The sequence below is a fragment of the Mustelus asterias genome, chromosome 16 (genome assembly GCF_964213995.1).
Source record: "Mustelus asterias chromosome 16, sMusAst1.hap1.1, whole genome shotgun sequence".
In the NCBI taxonomy this organism is placed as follows: Eukaryota; Metazoa; Chordata; class Chondrichthyes; order Carcharhiniformes; family Triakidae; genus Mustelus; species Mustelus asterias.
In genome coordinates this window covers 39,871,193-39,889,594 of record NC_135816.1, presented here as the reverse complement: position 1 = coordinate 39,889,594, position 18,402 = coordinate 39,871,193, and the positions used below count along the sequence as shown (strand labels likewise).

The following is an 18,402-nucleotide window of genomic DNA, read 5'->3' as shown; positions in this document are numbered from 1 at the left end:
AGTCAGTAAAGTTAAAGTCAATGGAATAAAAGGGACAGTGGCAACATGGATAGGAAACAACAGTGGCGGTAAATCATTGTATCTACAGGTAATAGTGGGATTGCCCCAGGGGTCAGTATTAGCACCATCTCTTTTCTTGATCTCTATTAATGATCTTGACTTGGGTATGCAAGGTACAACATAGATCTTACAAAATTTAGAAGTATTGTTGAACTTTTAAGAAGATAGTGATTGGCTTCAAGAGGACGATGATGGAATGGGTGGATAAATGGCAGATGAAATTTAATAGAGAGAAATGTGAAGTGAAACATTTTGGAATGAAGAATGAGCAGAGGCAATATGAAATAAAAGTTACAATTCTTAAGCATTAGTCGGTGGGAAGGGGTGGCCAGTGGCAGAAGGAACAGAGAAATTTAGTGCATGCACAAATCATTCAAAGTGGCAGGGCAGGTTGAGAAAGCAGTGAAGAAGGCATATGGGGCCCTGGGCTTTATAAATAGTGACTTAGAGTACAAAAGCAAGTATGTTATGGTGAACCTTTATGAAACACTGTTTTAGCCTCAATTGGAGCACTGTTGGAAAGGATATACAAGATTAGTTCCAGAGATGAGGGACTTCAGTAACTTGGACAGATTGGAAAACTGTTCTCCTTAGAGAAGTTTGAGAGGAGATTTGATAGAAGTATTCAAGATCATGAGGAGTCTGGATAGGGTAGATAGGGAGAAATTGTTCCCATTGGTGGAAAGTTTGAGAACGAGAAAACATTGATTTAAGATTAATAGCAAAAGAACCAAAAGCATTATGAGGAAAAAACTTTTTAACATAGTGAGTTGCTAGGGTAAGGAATACACTGTTGAGAATGTGGTGGAAGCAGATTTAAATATGACTCTTAAAAGGAATAGAATAATTATCTGAATAGAAGAAAATGCAGGGCTACAGGGAAATGCTGGGGGAGTTGGACTCCTGTCGTGAACTGACATGGAAAAATGGGTTGAATGGCCTCCTTCAGTGCTGTAAGTATTCTATGAATTCCATATCATAGAATCCCATTGAGACTGCACTAACTCTCTGAAAGAGCATCTTACCCAGACCCATCTCCCTGCCCTATCCCCATAACCCTGTATTTTTACCATGGCTAATCCACCTAACCTACACATCTTTGAACACTAAGGGGCAATTTAGCATGGGTAATCCACCTTACCTGCACATTTTGGACGCTCACAAGGTTCTGTGTTAAGCTTCTCTTCCCCTCTGTTCTTAATCTCTTATATTTAATCTTGCATCTATGATTTTCTCCACTTCCCCAATTCTTGAACCCTAATATTGGAAAGTTTATTTCTTTCCACCCTGTGATATGTTTTATCATTCAAACACATCTACCAAATTGCCATGTAACTTGCAATATTCTATCAAGTAATTCGTTTTTCAAGTCTTCCTTCCTATTTATTTTTCTTCCTGCCAAGCATGCTAATGAACCTATACTGTATCCACTCCAAAGCCACAAAATTTAGCCTATAATGTGGAGCCCAATGCTGCATAAAATACTCCAACTGAAGTCTTATTATGCTTCCATATAGGTTCATTATTGCCTCTTTGCTTTTATATTTGATCCCCTGTGAAAAAACCTAGAATTCTATCGGCTGTTTTTACTGTGTTATCAAACTAAGGTTAAATTAAATCCCACCAAGGCATGCACCTCCTTATTGTTGTAACCTGCTCTAGCCCTACAACCCTCCGAGAATCTTTGCTCCTCCAATTCTAGCCTCTTGTGTATTCCCTATTTGTTTGCCATTCCCTTTGGACGTGTTGCCTTCAGCTGTTTAGGCCCTGAGGTGTAGAATTATTTTCCCAAACTGCTAATCACCCGCCCCTCTCTCTTCCTTTAAGACACTCCTTAAAACCTACCTCATTGATCAAAGTTTTGGTTATTTGTCCTAATATTTGTTTTTGGTTATTTTTGGTCTGGTAAGACTCCAATGCACCCTCTGAATGTTAACCATGTTCAAGGCACTATCTAGATGCTGCTGCTATCTTAGATGTTCTCTGAACCCAGACACTCAAATTTGTCTGCTCTACCACAGCACCAAGGCTGCTTCTATTTGGATAAGCCTAGGGCCCTAGCAACCTGACAGCAGCATAACTTTGCATTTGATAAAGAGCACTAAAGTGCTGGATCTTTGCAGATTTTTTTTTTAAAAAAGACTTCCAGACTGACTTTTTTCTGATGGTGGTCACCTGTAAAAAGTCAACGTTAGCAGAATTGATGCGTATGACAGGCATGGAGGAGATGTCTGGATGGATAAATAAATTAATGTAAAAGATGCCTTTCAGCCAGGACTTCCTCCTGTGGCGCATTTCAGAGCGGCTTTGAAGAATGTCATTTTGGGGGCGGAGGGGGGGAGATGCGCTATTGCGCAATCATGGAATAGTCTTTGATGATAAGGTATGGAAAAATGAGCCTGGTTCCCTTCAGATTTGGATGTGTGGACAGCGCAAGTGCTGCTCGTGTGGGAAGCGATGGGCTCTGAAGAAGGGCAATGACAAACAACATGACTGGTGAAAGTTTTTTTTAAAAAAAAGACTGATTAAGATGCCCCAGAGAAAGATCGTGAGTGAGGTGGTGATGAAGTGGACAGGTAGAGTGTCAGCTGTGTAAATGAATCTTTGTCCCACACACACAAGGCCTGCCCCCCCCCCCCTCATATCCGGGTCCTTTTCCGAGGAGACATCGCCATCCCAACCTAACCTGATCCGAGCCCCCGCGAGCCCTTGTGATTGACAGCGGCGGCGGCCAATCACCGCCCGGCCCCGGCGCCGTGACGCCGCACGCCGGCGCGTCGGCCTCGCCCGCCAACCAATCGGCATCGAGCGGTTGGGGTGGGGCGGGGCGGCGGGGGCCGGATGTGCACCTATCAAGTTAGTCGGAGCAAGCGCACAGAAGTTAATGGTTCGGGTGGACTAATATTGGCGGGGCCTAGTCTGTCTGGTGAGGCGCGGTGGCTTTCGCTGTTCGTCGCCCGAGTCAAACTTCGCATCGCGCGGGTTGGGTTGGGGTTGGGGGAAGAAAAGAGAGAGAGAGAGGGAAGGGGAAAAAAAAAATCGAAACGACGCCGAAACCACCACCCCCCCCCCCCCTCCTCCTCCCCGCACGGCTTTCTATAAGTCAGACTCGGAGGCGCCCCGACACGGTAAGGATAGAGGGCCAAGAATATGCAGAATGAAGTGATAGCGGAGAACCGAGCGCTGGACACGATGACAGACGGCTTCGAGGACGAGATAGACTCCGTGACCGCCGCCGTCAGCACTAAAGTTCGCATTCTGGAGCCGACACCCGGGGATCGCCTGGATTTCAAGCTGGCTGTGCTCTCCGGCAGCGAAGAGGATGAGGTTTCTGAGGTAAAGTGACCCTCACTACACCATCGTCACTCACAGAGCCCCCTTTTTTTTAGTCAATCATTTTTATAAGGTGTTAATACGCGGGGGGCCCCCCTCCCTTCCAACCACCCCACAATCACCTCCCCTCCATCGAATAGGCGGGCCCGTGAGCTGTGGTGGCGGATGTGGCGCACAGATCCGGGTCTGAATGTGTACTACGAGGCCGAGGCTCGGGCGGCTGAAACGGTAGGCCGGAGATTTCTGGTTGGGGAGGGGAGGGAGGGAGGGGGGGGGGGGTGGGAACAGAGAAGAGAAAGAGGAGCCGGAGGGTAGAGTGCGCTTGCGCGGCGGCCGCCCGGCATGCTGGGAAGTGTAGTTTTGACGGTTGGTTGAGCAGTTTGAAAAGAATGGGAGGAGAAGGGGGGCCCGGACTACAACTCCCAGTCAGCCGCGCGGCTCCCTTCTCGCTGCTTGGGGTTTTTTTTGGAATCCAGAAACTAGTTCTGGCCTGAATTGTCCTGAAGTCATTAACCCCTTTTCAGTCACTATGTATATGTGTGTGTAAATATATATATATATATATATATGTGGGTTAATACAGGTTGACCCGTCCAGGGTTCGCCGTGCCAAACGTTTCCCACAGTATTAAACGCATCGAATAAGCTTGCGATCAGCCGCATGATATGTTAACTCAGTAATTTTTTTCAGCCCCATTTTCTGTAAATGTTTTTCTTGCGTACATCTGGCTACAGACCGAAGTTGGAACGTGCCATTCCCATTTGCCCTCAGAACCGTCTAACATAAAGGGAAATGGGCATAGTTAGGCCTCGAGTTCCTAAAGGCTGTCTCTCTTCCCCCCCCACCCCGGCCGCACAAATCTAGTCTTTCGGGCCTTGTCACATGATGTAACCTCCGAGACGAAATATGGTTCTAGTTTGTATCTCATAGTTCCAGATTGATTTTGATGTTATTACCAGATCAGCCTGACAAGCCAGGTTTCACTGGGGAGGCGAATTTGGTGTGTTTGTGTGTGGCAAGTGGAATGTCTCTTCTATCTGATGGCACAGATAAAGCCAGTTCTATTTTTCGGGTTTCTCAGCCTTTTTTTTGTTTGGACCAGGACATTTTTAACAGTATTTAAGATTTTGGTGCAAGTATGACATTGTAAGGCCGCGCAGTGCTGTTTTTAGTCTGCAAGCGCGCACACTCAGTTGCAGAGATGATCAAATTATTGCAATTTTCAGAATGGATGTGTGAAAATTACAGCAGAAAGAAATGTCACAGTTTGTCTTTAACTTAAACTCTGGAAATTATATTTTTATGATTGACAGCTTCAGGTGCTATAACCTAAAGAAGCACAAAAGTTAAAACTAACTTTTGGTTGGTGACAACTTATCAACAGTTACAGAAGTATTGTGACATTGAAAATGAGGAGTCACTAGGTGCAGAGGCTAAAGGATAAATTATGCCTTAAAAAGTACACGGGGCCAAAATTAAACTAATTGGCCAGTTCTTATGTTCTTGACTGAATTATGCTGAAATCGGGTTGCAGGAAAGAGGGGGGTCATAAAATTGGTTATTGTACATTCACATAAAATTGTATAAAGCAGTTAGATGACTATATGATATGTAGAAAATGATTTGTTACTAGGGATTACTTGAAAATTTTATCAGTTTTGCTGCCAGCGCATTTTGGTTTACTCTATTAATGTGATTATCGTAATCAGATAATTTATTTTCAATTTTTTTAACAAATCCTGTTTGTATTATGAAGGTACCAACTAGTTGAATTTCCTTAATGACCAATAGCTTTCTTGTTTCCTGTTGATGTGATTTTTTTTTTATTGAGCTGAATACCGTAATGTTGGCACATAATTGAGCCATGTCACACCAAGGCATAATTTGTCCTTTCACTTTGCACTTAGTGATTCCTCATTCCCAATGTCACAATGCTTCTGTAACTGTTGATAAGTTCATTCACTTCCTCACTTTCATCTCATTGTTTTTCTGTCCTAAGTAAAACTTTCACATATTCCCACCCTGCTTCGATATGAAATTGCCTTATATTCACTCCCTCAAGACCAGGTTGCGTGTACCTGCTGCACAGCTACTTTAGCTATCATTAGATTGGACACATCACGTAATCAATTTCATTTTTTTCTGCCAACGTCTGTCAACTCTTTTCTCCTGCCCCCACACCTTTTAACAATAACTGCAAGGAGCTAATGGACTCCTTGGTGTGAAAATTGAGAGAATTTGTTCGGCTGTCTCGTTTGCTACCCCTCTCTCTCCCCACCCTCCTCACCAAGACAAACTTTTCCTCCTTGCCCTGAATTTGCGCATTGATCCAATCCCACTGAATTACTGATCCCATGTTTTATTGTCACATACTGTCTCTGTCCCTTTTCAAAGTGGCCTTACATCATCAGTTTTTAAAAGAAAACATTTGCCCTTGTAAACTACTTCCCCTCTGACTTCCTTTCCTTTCTAAAGCTCCTGAATGCGTTGTCATCCAAATTACATAACCATGTTACCTACATCGCTAGGTTAGAATCTCATCACTTAGGTTTCTGTCCCTGGGCAGCATTAAACAGCTCTAACCAAAGTCAAAATGATACATTGCAGTTCCATTGAATGTTATCCTGCTTCAATTTTGTTTTACAGTCTTTGATATGGTTGATCATGCCATTCTGCTTCAGCACATATCTTTCCTTATTCAGCTCAGTGGAACTACGTTAATTGGCTCCACAAAGCTATCCAATCATAGAACATTACAGCGCAGTACAGGCCCTTCGGCCCTCGATGTTGCGCCGACCAGTGAAACCAATCTAAAGCCCATCTAACCTACACTATTCCAATATCATCCATATGTTTATCCAATGACCATTTAAATGCCCTTAGCTAGAATCGTAGCTAGAAAGACTCTAGAAATGATGATAATCCTGTTCTCTCTGGAATTCCCAATGATCTATCCATGGCCCCTTCATTCCTCAGTAATATTCTGCTCCTTCGTTACCATTTGGAGAGAGAGTCAGGTCAAGGTGGCACTGCTGCCTCACCATGTCAGGGTCCCGGCTTCGATTCTGGCCTTGGGTGACTGTGGAGTTTGCATGTTTTCTCCATGTCTGTGTGGGTGCTCTGGTTACCTTCCACAGTCCAGAATGTGCAGGTTAGGTGGATTGGCCATGCTAAATTGCCCCTTGGTGTCCAAGGATGTGCAAGTTGGGTGGATTAGCCATGGTAAACGTGTGGGCTTGCAGGGTTAGGGTGAAGGAGGCTGAGCCTGTGTTTGAAGCTCTTTTGCGGAGTTGGTGCAGATTCGGTGGATCGAATGTCCTCCTTTTGCACTGTACAGGATTCTGTGGTTCTATATGCAGACTTTACATTTACTGCATCACTTCTCTTGACCCTTCCACTGTTTCTACGTTGTGAGAATTATCCACCAATTTTTAATTTTCTGCAATTTACTTCAATTAAATGTTGGGAAGACCAAAACCATTACCTTTGTACCCTGCCACAATTTGGTAATGATTCTGCAATATCCCACCCCTTCCCAAACTTCCTGACTAGGATATTTGCGTCCTTAGTGTCCTATTTGACCCTGAGCTGAGTTTTAAACTCCATTATCCTCTCCATCATAGACTCTGTCTCTCTACCTGCATGATATAGTCCACGTGTGCCCCTGTCAGAACTCTCTTCTACTGCTGAAGACCTCGTCTATACTGTTGTCACTTCCAGACTTGACAGTCGAGTTCTGTGTCGACCTTCCTCCCATTGTCCATGATGTGTAATCTTCAGCTCCTTGATGCTGCACCAACGACCATTTGCCCTTCTTGACCTCTCCTTGCTGATCTATGTTGGCTTCTAGACTCCAATCTCTTAGAGAATAGGAATTTTATATTTTAAATCTCTGCATGGTGTTACACATATGCGCATGTGTGCACACTTACCCTCACTTAATTAGCAGTGCTGACAAAATGTGCTTTCCAGTACACTGAAATTATTTTCATAAGTGCCTCCACATCTTTCTCCTGTAAGACCTACCTTTTTGAAAAAACCTTTGACTCCCTCACTTAATATCTCCTTTTCCCCAGTGTCCATTTTCTTTCTGTTTAATCCTGTTGTGAAGTGCCTTGGGACTCTTTGCTTGTTTTAAATTTGCAATATGATTTGAGTTGTTATTTGTATAGGTGCACTTTCCAGCAGAGGAACACGATAGCTGTCAGCAGCAGATACGTTGACCAATTGATGTCCTGATAAGATCAGACTGAATAAATCTGGAACCATCTGGACTTTTGTCTTGGTATCAATGACCCTTTAAGTCAATGAAGAGGCTTATTTGGAGAAATCTACATTTTCTTTCCCCCCTGCTCTTTGTAAATCTCCATTCCAACTAGTTTTTGGTGGCGTGATAGCAGTCAGAATTCTAGCATGGTTGCTCTGCAGATGTGTTCCATAATCAGTCCTATGGTGACTGCTCCTGGTCTTCAAAATATTTGTGGTGTTAATGATAGAGCAGGTTTTTAAGTGACTGGCAAGGGAATTTTATATTCTGTGGAATCATCGACCTTTCAGCTAGCCTAGTACTTGAAGCTTGGCTAGGATAGTACAGCACTTCATTAAAATTACACCAGTTGGGGTATTTTGAGAGTTTTTGCTACCCTGTAGATATTTGAGATATTTTGGGGCGAAATCGCAATATACAGTATTGACACACAGTTTCAATACCACTGCTTTCACCAAGACAACTGATTGTCGACTCTAAACTTGATCACCCCTGTCCTTTACTTGCCCCTACTGTATAATTCCAGGCTTTTTTTTCCTGTACTGGCTCCTTGTTTGTCATTGAATTCAAAATTGTTGCCTACAAATTGGCAACTTCATCTGCGTAATCAGTTTCATTCCATATTCCAGTCTGAACTCTGCTTTTGCAAATCTGGATCACCATGTATCATCCTTCACTCAATCATTGGTGACAGGCCTTACAGCTATCATGTTCTGAACTCTTGAGTCAATTTCCTGGATCCATGTCTTACTATGTTCTTAATCTTGATTGCTGTCCATTCCTACCTTCCATTCTTGTAGTTCCAAGAACCTTAATTCAGGTCTGACCTTTTGCGCCCTATCATTGTCCATGCCTGCAACTAACTAAGCCATGCACTCTTGAATTCTCTCCCTAAAGCACTCTCTCTCTCTGCTTCTTTTAAAGGCTCCTTGTTAAAAATATAACGGTGGCACAGTGGTTAGCACTGCTGCATCACAGCGCCAGGGACACGGGTTCAATTCCAGCCTTGGGTCACGGTTTATGTGTAATTTGCACATTCTCCCACAGGGTAAATACGTGGGGTTACAGGGATAGGGCTTGTGTGGGATTGTCGTCAGAGCATGCTCGATGGGCTGAATGGCTCCCTATTGCACTGTAGGGATTTTATGATTCTCAGCTTTGAATCATCCATCCTTTGGGTGTCCATTTTTGTTTTTCTCCAGTGTGAAATATATTTACATTGGGTGCTATACTAGTGCAGTTGTTTCTGGCAAAGCACTTAGGGGCATATCTATGTTAAAGGAGCTTATGCTCGTGACTGGGACCCATTAAAGCCTTAATCTGAAGACAGCTTCATTGGGTGTGAGTACACATCTGCATTATTTGCTTGTAAAGTCATCTCTTCCTTTTAAAGATGACATGGCTTCTTTAAAAAATGTTTTGGAATTGTTGGTGTTGGACTGGGGTGGACAAGATCAGAGGTCACGACACCAAGTTATAGTCCAAAAGGTTTATTTGAAATCTCAAGCTTTTGAAGTGATGCTTCTTTGCCAGGTGAAGTAGAGCGAGGTGTGTAGTTATGTTGGGAAATTTCTATATGGTTCTGTCTCCCGATGATGTAATTCAATGTCATTTATTCAGGGGAAACTGTATGGTTCTTTCTCTTGATGATGAATAGAATAGAATGCCATCTATCCAAGTTTGTCAATCAGTCATTGCATTTTTTTGTTAGCATTAAATTACAAAGAGTCATGATAGATAAAATGAGTGGGTGAAACAGTGGCAGAAGGATACCATTTATGCCAAAAAAGAATTGACAAGTGGTCTAAAGAGGGTTAAGAATCCATGTGTACACATAACTAAAACCTAGTAGCCAGGTCCAAAAAGTAATCTACAAGCTAACGGAATGTTAGCTCCAGCTGTACAAGGCTCTGATTAGATCATGTTTGGAGTATTGTGTGCAATTCTGGGCACTGCACCATAAGAAGAATATATTGGGCTTGGACAGAGTGCAGTGTAGATTCACCAGAATGTTACTTGGGCTCCAAGGGATAAATGATACATAAAGTGAAATTGAATCCCTTTGGCTAGAGGCGGTTATGGGGTGATTGGCGGCACAGTGGTTAGCACTGCTGCCTCAAAACACCAGGAACCCGGATTCGATTCCCAGCTCGGGTCACTGTCTGTGTGGAGTTTGCATATTCTCCCCGTGTTTGCGTGGGTTTCCTCTGGGTGCTCCAGTTTCCTCCCACAGTCCAAAGATGTGCAGGTTAGGTGGACTGGCCATGCTAAATTGCCCCTTAGTGTCAGGGGGACTCACCAGGGTAAATGCATGGGGTTGCGGGGATAGGGCCTGGGTGGATTGTGGTTGGCCGCCTTCTGCATTGTAGGATTCTATGATTTGAAGGTTGGATAGACTTAGGTTATTTTCTTTGAAGCAGAGAAGGCTGAGGGGGGACCTGATTGAGAGATATTGATAGAAAACAGTTGATCTGCTTAATTGAAGGGTCAATAATGAGTGGGCATAATTTTAAGGTGAGTGGAGAGGGGTTTAGAGGCGATTTGAGGAAATTCCATATCACCAAGGAGGTGGTGGGAGTCTGGAATGCACTGTCTAGGAGGGGAGTAGAGATGAGAAACCTCAATCTTTAAAAAGTACAATGATGAGCACTTGAAATGCCATAACATTCAGGTGCTGGCAAGTGGAATTTGTGTAGTTTTGTCAATGTGGACTTGATGGGCTGAAGGACCTCTTCTGTATTGTGTGACTCCATGATTATGAAGGGGTGATTTGATTGAGGTGTTTAAGATTTTGAAAGGAATTGATAGCTTATGTGAAAATAAATGTTTCTTGCTGATGGGGGAATCTAGAATAAGGGGTTTTGACCATAAAATCTGAGCCAAGTCAAGCAGGAGATAAATGGTCTTTCACATGAAGTGTGGCATGGGGCTTCATTTTTACAGAGAGAAGCAAATGTTAGCCCAGTTAATTTTAAATCTGAAATCGATAGATTTTTGCTTGTGTGGGAATGAAGAAACATGGAGCCCAGGCAGGTGAATGGAGTTAAGATATAGATCAACCATGATTTCATTGAATGGCAAACATATTCCTTTTATGTAGTGGATAAAGATGTAGCACTAATCCATTGAGACTAAGTCCCTGCTTTGATTTTTGACTGGTGCTACTCTAGTTATTATGCAGGGAGAAACATTTTGATTAGTACTATTATCATCATAGCCTCTAAGCTTGAGGTGTAAAATTAGTCAAGAATTTTAGTAAAATTAAATAAAAGTAGCTCCTGTTGGAAAGTGAATATCCAACTGAAAAGAGGATTGACCTTGGTTTTGAAATAGCCTACCAATACTCTTTTTGTATTCGAAACTTAAGTGTTATTGGTTGAGAGACTTGTGGGGAAATACCCAAGCAAGAGTTGACCAGCTTGATGAAGGGGAGACAAATACAAAGTTATCTGAAGTATGAGCAGGAGAATTTTCTGATGGGATGGGTACTTGATCAACATCTTATGTACACATTTAATTTCACAATCAATCATGTTAAAGGTCATTTAGTTTCCTTCAGATAATGCTGAAATCTACTGCTTCCTTCTCTGTACCTGCTCTACTACACAAATTCTGGGACTGAACAGAGGATGACCTATGATTTCTTTGACTGGCCTATTTGAACATTATGTACTTTGTTCACCTTGGAGCAAACTTTCTTTTCCTGTCCATTGAAATTAAGCTCCATGTGGGTGGGATTAAATTGAGATAGTTTAACTTGGGTTGCAGGCAACACTAAATAGTCATTGCGAGCCTATGTCTGAATATATCTCCTTTGTTTACTCAGCCCAAGCAAGACAGCATTGAGGGAAGTCCAAATACAAATGTTGGACAAGACTCTGCCATGTTTGATATTGTATTTATATTACAGACCTAAGTTCAGGGTGCTTCATTATAAGTGAGATGTCCACAGAGTATCATCTGGTTTTTCTTACTGCATTGATGGAGGCAGTACAATACCAGTGTGAATAAACTGAAATAGGCTACCATTTTGCTGGCTGCAGATGGAATGAGTTCTCCGTTTAGTGGCCAGAACATTTGAAGTCACAGTTGGTGATTTTTAAACTCTGTGATTCATGGCATAAAACTGTTGGTAGAAGACATGATTCTGCTTATAAACCATCTGCAGCATGTGGGAGTTTATGGAGGGTATTGTGATTTTGAGCAACCACATCTGAAGTATGTTTCTGTGTTTCAAAATGTCAGTCCCCATTTTGAGCAGGAATTCAAGGTTCAGACATTGCAGGCATCGGGAAGTGAGAGTTATCTGTACATTTTGCTTAAGGATGGATTTACTCCCCTTAGGCTGGCAAGTGGTATGGATTTGGTTTGCAGTCATGGACAGGATGATGTGACAATGAGTCAGGTAAGTAAGAGGGCCCTGATGCAGTGCTGGAGGAGCCTCAGCTTATCTAGCCGTTGCCCTGGTTTGGCTGTCCCTGTGGGAGAGATCAAATTTTGAGAGGTAACTAAGCAAACTGACTGTGGTAGAGGAGGCTGTCAAGTTGTTGGGGGTTGCAAAGGAATGTCTTACTGATTACAATATGGATCAGGTAGTAATTTGCACAGGGTCGAAACGATCACAGTGCTGAATGTGTGCATCCGAGTGGTATGAGGGATCAGGGTTTTGGTACTGGCATTAGTACTAAGGAAAGATGGAATGAGTTCTCCAGGCTCTACTTAAAGTGTATAGGGACTAGCGTCCTGGCAAATCGATTAACTAAGGTTGTAGATAGGCCTTTCAACAAAAAATATCTGCTAGTGCTAGGGGAGAGGTGGGGGTGGTATTCAGGTAAGGGGAGATTTATAAATCTACTGTGAAAAAGCAAGACCTTAGAGCAGGATAGCAGCGTGAGTAAAGATGAGCAGATGTAACAGGAAGGGACAGAGTTTAATTAATAGTACATCAGGGACTAAGGTCAAATCAGCAAAAAAGATGGAACCCAAGGTGCTTTATCTAGATGCATGAATTATTTCTAATATTGATGAATTAAAGGCACAAATAGAGATGGATAGGTGTGACCCAATGGCCATTACAGAGACTGGGTTGCAAAATGACCAAGGTTGGGACCCAAATATTCCAGAGTATTTGACACTTTGGAACGACAAGCAAATTAGCAAAGGAGTGGTGTGGGAAGCCCTGATAAAGGATAAGTAGGGATGAAGATTGTAGCTTGGACGACCAGGAAGTAGAATCAATATGGATGCAGGTAGAAAATTATATGGTTCAGAAAACATTGGAGGTAGTAGTATGCGGGCCTTCTGAAAGTAACCATACTGTCGGACAGATTATCAACGAAGAAATGAGAGGAGCTTGTAACAACAGCAGTGCAATATTTCATATTTTGCAATAAATATGCATTCTCTTTATTAAGAATTCTGCCTGAAAAATTATCTATTCCTGAGTCATTAAAGAGGTTATTGATATTACTAGATTAGAGGTTTGTAATGTTGCCAAGGAAAAGTGAGCCTGATGATTGGGAGTGTTATAGATACGAGCAGAGGTAAGATTTGTTAGAGGGAGAAAATAGAATGAGAGTAAACTAGCGAGAAATATAAAAACAGATTGTAAAAAGCAAGACAAAAGGAAGCAAAAGTAAGTGTCGATCCCCTCAGGGCTGACGCAGGAAAGAATATAAAGGGGAATAAGTAAATAAACATGAAGTGAATATTTTGTATTTATCTTCAAAATAGAAGACAAAAACCACAGAAGAAATATTGGGAACCAAAGGTGTAATGGGAGTGAGGAACTTAAAACAATATTAAAGAAAAATACTGGAGATATGGGACCAAAGGTTAACAAAAGCCTCGAACCTGATGATCTACATTCGAAGAGGTGGCTATAAAGTGGATCCACTGGTTGTGAACTTCTAAAATTCCCTAGGTTTTGGAACAGTATCAGTGGATTGGAAGCTCGCAAATGTAACACTGCTATTTGATGAGGAAGGGAGAGAGTAAACAAGGAATTAGAGGCCTTACGTCAGTTATTGGGAAGGTTTTGGAATCCTAAATTGTGGTAGGTGGGTATTTAGAAAATCAGATGATTAGTCAGTGTCAACGTGATTTTATGAAACGGAAATTGAGTTTGACAAATGTTAGTTTTTGAGAATGAAACTGGCAAGGCAGATGAATGGGAGTCTGGATTTTTAAAAGACATTTAATAAGGTGCCATATGAAAGGCATGGTAAGAGCTCATGAGTTTAGGGGTACTATATTAACACAGGCTAAAGGGCAGGAAACAGGAATAAGCAAGCCAATTTCAGGTAGGCTGTTATTATTGGGTGCCACAAGGATCAGTGCTGGGGCCTCAAATTTTCAAACTATATTAACAATCTGTCATTGACATCCTTCTATTTACATAAATTGGACAAGCAGCAAATCAAATCCATTGAGAACAAGTTAGCTTAGTATGGTGCACTTTTATTTATGGCTGAAGCGATCAAACTGCGAGACAGTTTCTTTCACAGGTGTCACATGAAGTGATTATTGGGTGTCTTTGTGGGTTGTTTTTGTTGGCCCTTGTTGCCTAGCCACTGATTGTCATGGTGACACTCACTGACCCACAGTTGATGACATAATTCCCCAATGTCAGCTAGTGCTTTGCAGGTGCGATAATCAATGTTTAGGGCCTTGATGTCACATTTGCAAGTATCCTTGAAGGGAACTGGTGTTCTGACTCTGGGTACCTTATCCAAGGATTTTCTGGCATGCGTCGTCCATCTACCATCCTACAAACCTTCCTGAGCCAGCAGAGCTGCCTCTGCTTGATGAATGGGAGATTTGCCTTTGAAAAGACTACCACATTCATGATCATTGAGTTGTCCAAAATGTGCAAACAGAGAAGATGAAAGCTCTGAGCTTCCTTTCTTGATAGCTGCAAGTCGTCGATGTTTCACAGCCATAAAACAAGTTGTTGAGAACACAGGCCTCATAAACTAACATCTTTGGTTATGTGCCAGGTTGATTTTCACCATGCACTTTTCGTGAGTTGGTCGAAGATGGTGGCTGTTTTCTCAATGATGTATTAAGTTCTGCATCGAAAGACCAATTGCTAACTTGATCACAAAGTAGCAGAATTTGCGATCCATTTCCAATAAGGTGTTATTTAGAGTGAGCCAATATGGAGATGTGGAACCCTGTTCCATGACCGTGGGTTTCTAGATGCTGGTAGTAAGGAAGAGACTTAGATTGTCTTTATGATGTAGATAAGCATAAAGTTTGGTGACTGTACAAAGTTAAGTAGGGCAATAAGCTTGAGGAGGATGAAAAGGGCAAGATTTTAATTGTGTAAGTAAATGAGCTCTAAGTTGGTGTGTTGGCCCATCTGCTTTTGTGGGGAAAACGTATTTATGTTGGGATAATAGTCTGTTTAAGAACTAGGTTTTTCTAGGATGCGATTTCTTGCAAAGCACCTTGCTCCTAGTAACTTGATCGTGTGATCAAATCGTCTGGAATATAAGCAACAGAATAACAAAATGTCAACTATAAGTAAGTAGATTGTGATGTGATTCTGTTTTCAAACAGTTGAGTTTTAGGTTTTAGGACAAGCTGGTTGCAGAAGAGAACACATCTCTTTCAAATAAACGTTAGTTGAAAATTTGTGTTGGTTAAAACTGTTTAAGTGAAGAACACTTAACAGTGAGCTGAATTTCTGGGAGAGCCAAGCTGAGAAAAATGCAAAAATCCAGAATTAAAGAATATTAAATGAGAGTTAAGATCCAAGATGTCTGTGCTTAAGATGGTAGAGATGCATGTGTTGAATGGGGAATTGGTAACGGTAGATTGGTGGGAAAATATTTGCAGGGACAGCCTTGGTAAGCCTTGGGTGCAGCACAAAATGTGATTTCAGAAGTTCAATTTAGAGTATAAGTAACAATGTTCATTGTACTTCTAATATAGTATAGTTGGCTTTTGTGTAGTAAAATTCTTTTGATTTAAATTGTGAACTTTGTGGCTTCATTCTTCTAGTACCTTCTAAATACCGAGGTTTTCAGATTCTGAAAATACTAAACTCGTTACTGCTCTCTAGTGAGATCATAACTGCCTGGGCTGGAGAGATTTAGTTATGAAGAGATATTTGATAGACTGTGGTTGTTTTCCTTGGTGCAGAGAGACTGAGGTGGGACATGATTGAGATGTATAAGATTATGAGAGGCAGAGAGTAGACAGGAAGAAACCTTTCCCAGGGTTGGAGCAATCAGTGACTAGGGGGCATAGATTTCAGCTGAGGGGCAGGAGGTTGAGAGGGGAATTTAAGGGAAATCTTTTCCACCCATAATGGCCATGTGGCCTTTACTGCAATGGGTCTGATCACAAGAGTAAGGAAACCTTGCTGCACTTGTTCAGAACTTTGGTGAGGCCACACAGGAAATAATGTGAACTATTTTGATCTAAGAAGAATATACTCGCCTGGAGGAAGTACAATGAAGGTTGACTAGATTAATGCCTGGGATGAGAGGGTATGAGGAGAAATTGAGTAAAATAATTTCCATTGAATCACTATAGTGCAGAAGGAGGCTATTTAGCCCATTGGGTCTGTGCTGCACCTCTGACACAGTATCCGACCAGGTCCCCTCCCCTTATGGACTTCTGACTCAAAGCCCTACTACTATTTTATCGTCATTGGCCTGGTGTTGCTGACAGCAACAGCTTACAGCTGCCAGGAGTAGACACTAATTGTTCCCAACCTTCAGTTATGTGCAGAAATATTTTTCTGGCAAGTGCGGGTGCTATGAGTTAAGAGTTAGGATAAACTCTTTTAATCTCACGATCAAGTAGTTAGTTCATACCTACCTACATCCATTTATGGAGAATGATGATTTAGATTAGAGTCAGAGGTTTACAGCCTGGAAACAGGCCCTTCGGCCCAACTTGTCCATGCTGCCCTTTTTTTAAAAAAACCCCTAAGCTAATCCCAATTGCCCGCATTTGGCCCATATCTCTCTGTACCCATCGTACCCATGTAACTGTCTAAATGCTTTTTAAAAGATAAAATTGTACCCGCCTCTACTACTACCTCTGGCAGCTTGTTCCAGACCACCACCCTCTGTGAAAAAATTGTCCCTCTGGACACTTTTGTATCGCTCCCCTCTTGCTCCTTATCTCTCATAGAACATTACAGCGCAGTATAGACCCTTCGGCCCTCGATGTTGCGCCGACCAGTGAAACCAATCTAAAGCCCATCTAACCTACACTATTCCAATATCATCCATATGTTTATCCAATGACCGTTTAAATGCCCTTAATGTTGGCGAGTCCACGACTGCTGCAGGCAGGGCATTCCACGCCCTTACTACTCAGTGAAGAACCTACCTCTGACACCTGTCCTATATCTATCACTCCTCAATTTAAAGTTATGTCCCCTCGTGCTAGCTATCACCATCTGAGGAAAAAGGCTCTCACTATCCACCCTATCTAATCCTCTGATCATCATGTATGCCTCTATTAAGTCACATCTTAACCTTCTTCTCTCTAACAAAAACAACCCCAAATCTCTCAGCCTTTCATCATAAGTCCTTCCCACCATACCAGGCAACATCCTGGTAAATCTCCTCTGCACCCTTTCCAATGCTTCCACATCCTTCCTATAATGCGGTGACCAGAACTGTACGGAATACTCCAAGTGCGGCTGCACCAGAGTTTTGTACAGCTGCAACATGACCTCCTGGCTCCGAAACTCAATCTCTCTACAAATAAAAGCTAACACTCCGTACACCTTCTTAACAACCCTATCAACCTGGGTGCCAACTTTCAGGGATCTATGCACATGGACACCGAGATCTGTCTGTTCATCCACACTACCAAGTATCTTACCATTAGTCCAGTACTCTGTAATCCTGTTACTCCTTCCAAAGTGAATCGCCTCACACTTTTCTGCATTAAACTCCATTTGCCACCTCTCAGCCCAGCTCGGCAGCTTATCTATCTCCCTCTGTAACCTGCAACAACCTTCCGCACTGTCCACAACTCCACCGACTTTAATGTCATCTGCAAATTTACTAACTCATCCTTCTACGCCCTCATCCAGGTCATTTATAAAAATGACAAACAGCAGTGGCCCCAAAACACATCCTTGCGGTACACCACTAGTAACTGAACTCCAGGATGAACATTTCCCATCAGCTACCACCCTCTGTCTTCTTGCAGCTAGCCAATTCCTGATCCAAACCGCTAAATCACCCTCAATCCCATGCGTCTGTATTTTCTGCAATAGCTTACCATGGGGAACCTTATGACAAGCTTTACTGAAATCCATATACACCACATCAACTGCTTTACCCTCATCCACCTCTTTGGTCACCTTCTCAAAGAACTCTCTGGAGTGTAAAATTCCAAACACCAGCCACTCTCTAAGAAATAAACCCAACATATGTAGGAACTTACTCTGCTTTGATTTACTTTACACCTGACATAGTTTTAAAATACGGCACCTAATTAATCCGTGGCACAATATTAAGAAATTCTAGACCCTCTCTTTCTTAATTTAGCAACCTGTGCCTCAGAAATCTCTACTGAAATAAACATGGGACATGAATGTGGTGTGGATAGATTATGATTGTATTATTAACACAATAATTACAGATTTAATTTTTCTTTTAGACTTCGTCTTAAGACATCCAGGGCCAAGATGAAGAATAAAAGAGAAGGCAACGCAATTAAATATATATGTGGTGTACTGCATTGGTTTGAGGGGGGTCTCCTAG

General features: G+C 42.2%; 1 protein-coding gene across 18 annotated transcripts in view; it reads left to right on the top strand.

The window, feature by feature from the left end:
* The first annotated feature begins 2,879 nt into the window (after positions 1–2,879).
* Positions 2,880–18,402, top strand: part of ankhd1 (ankyrin repeat and KH domain containing 1) — a 180,094-nt gene continuing 164,571 nt past the window's right edge. For 7 of the 18 annotated variants that reach the window (XM_078230997.1, XM_078230996.1, XM_078230986.1 and 4 more), the window contains exon 1: positions 2,908–3,396. In XM_078230997.1, coding sequence (XP_078087123.1) covers positions 3,211–3,396 — 186 coding nt within the window. In that variant the 5' untranslated portion in view covers positions 2,908–3,210. Of the gene's footprint in view, positions 3,397–18,402 lie in introns of all 18 variants that reach the window. The other 11 variants (XM_078231002.1, XM_078230992.1, XM_078231001.1 and 8 more) reach the window with 3 other exon arrangements.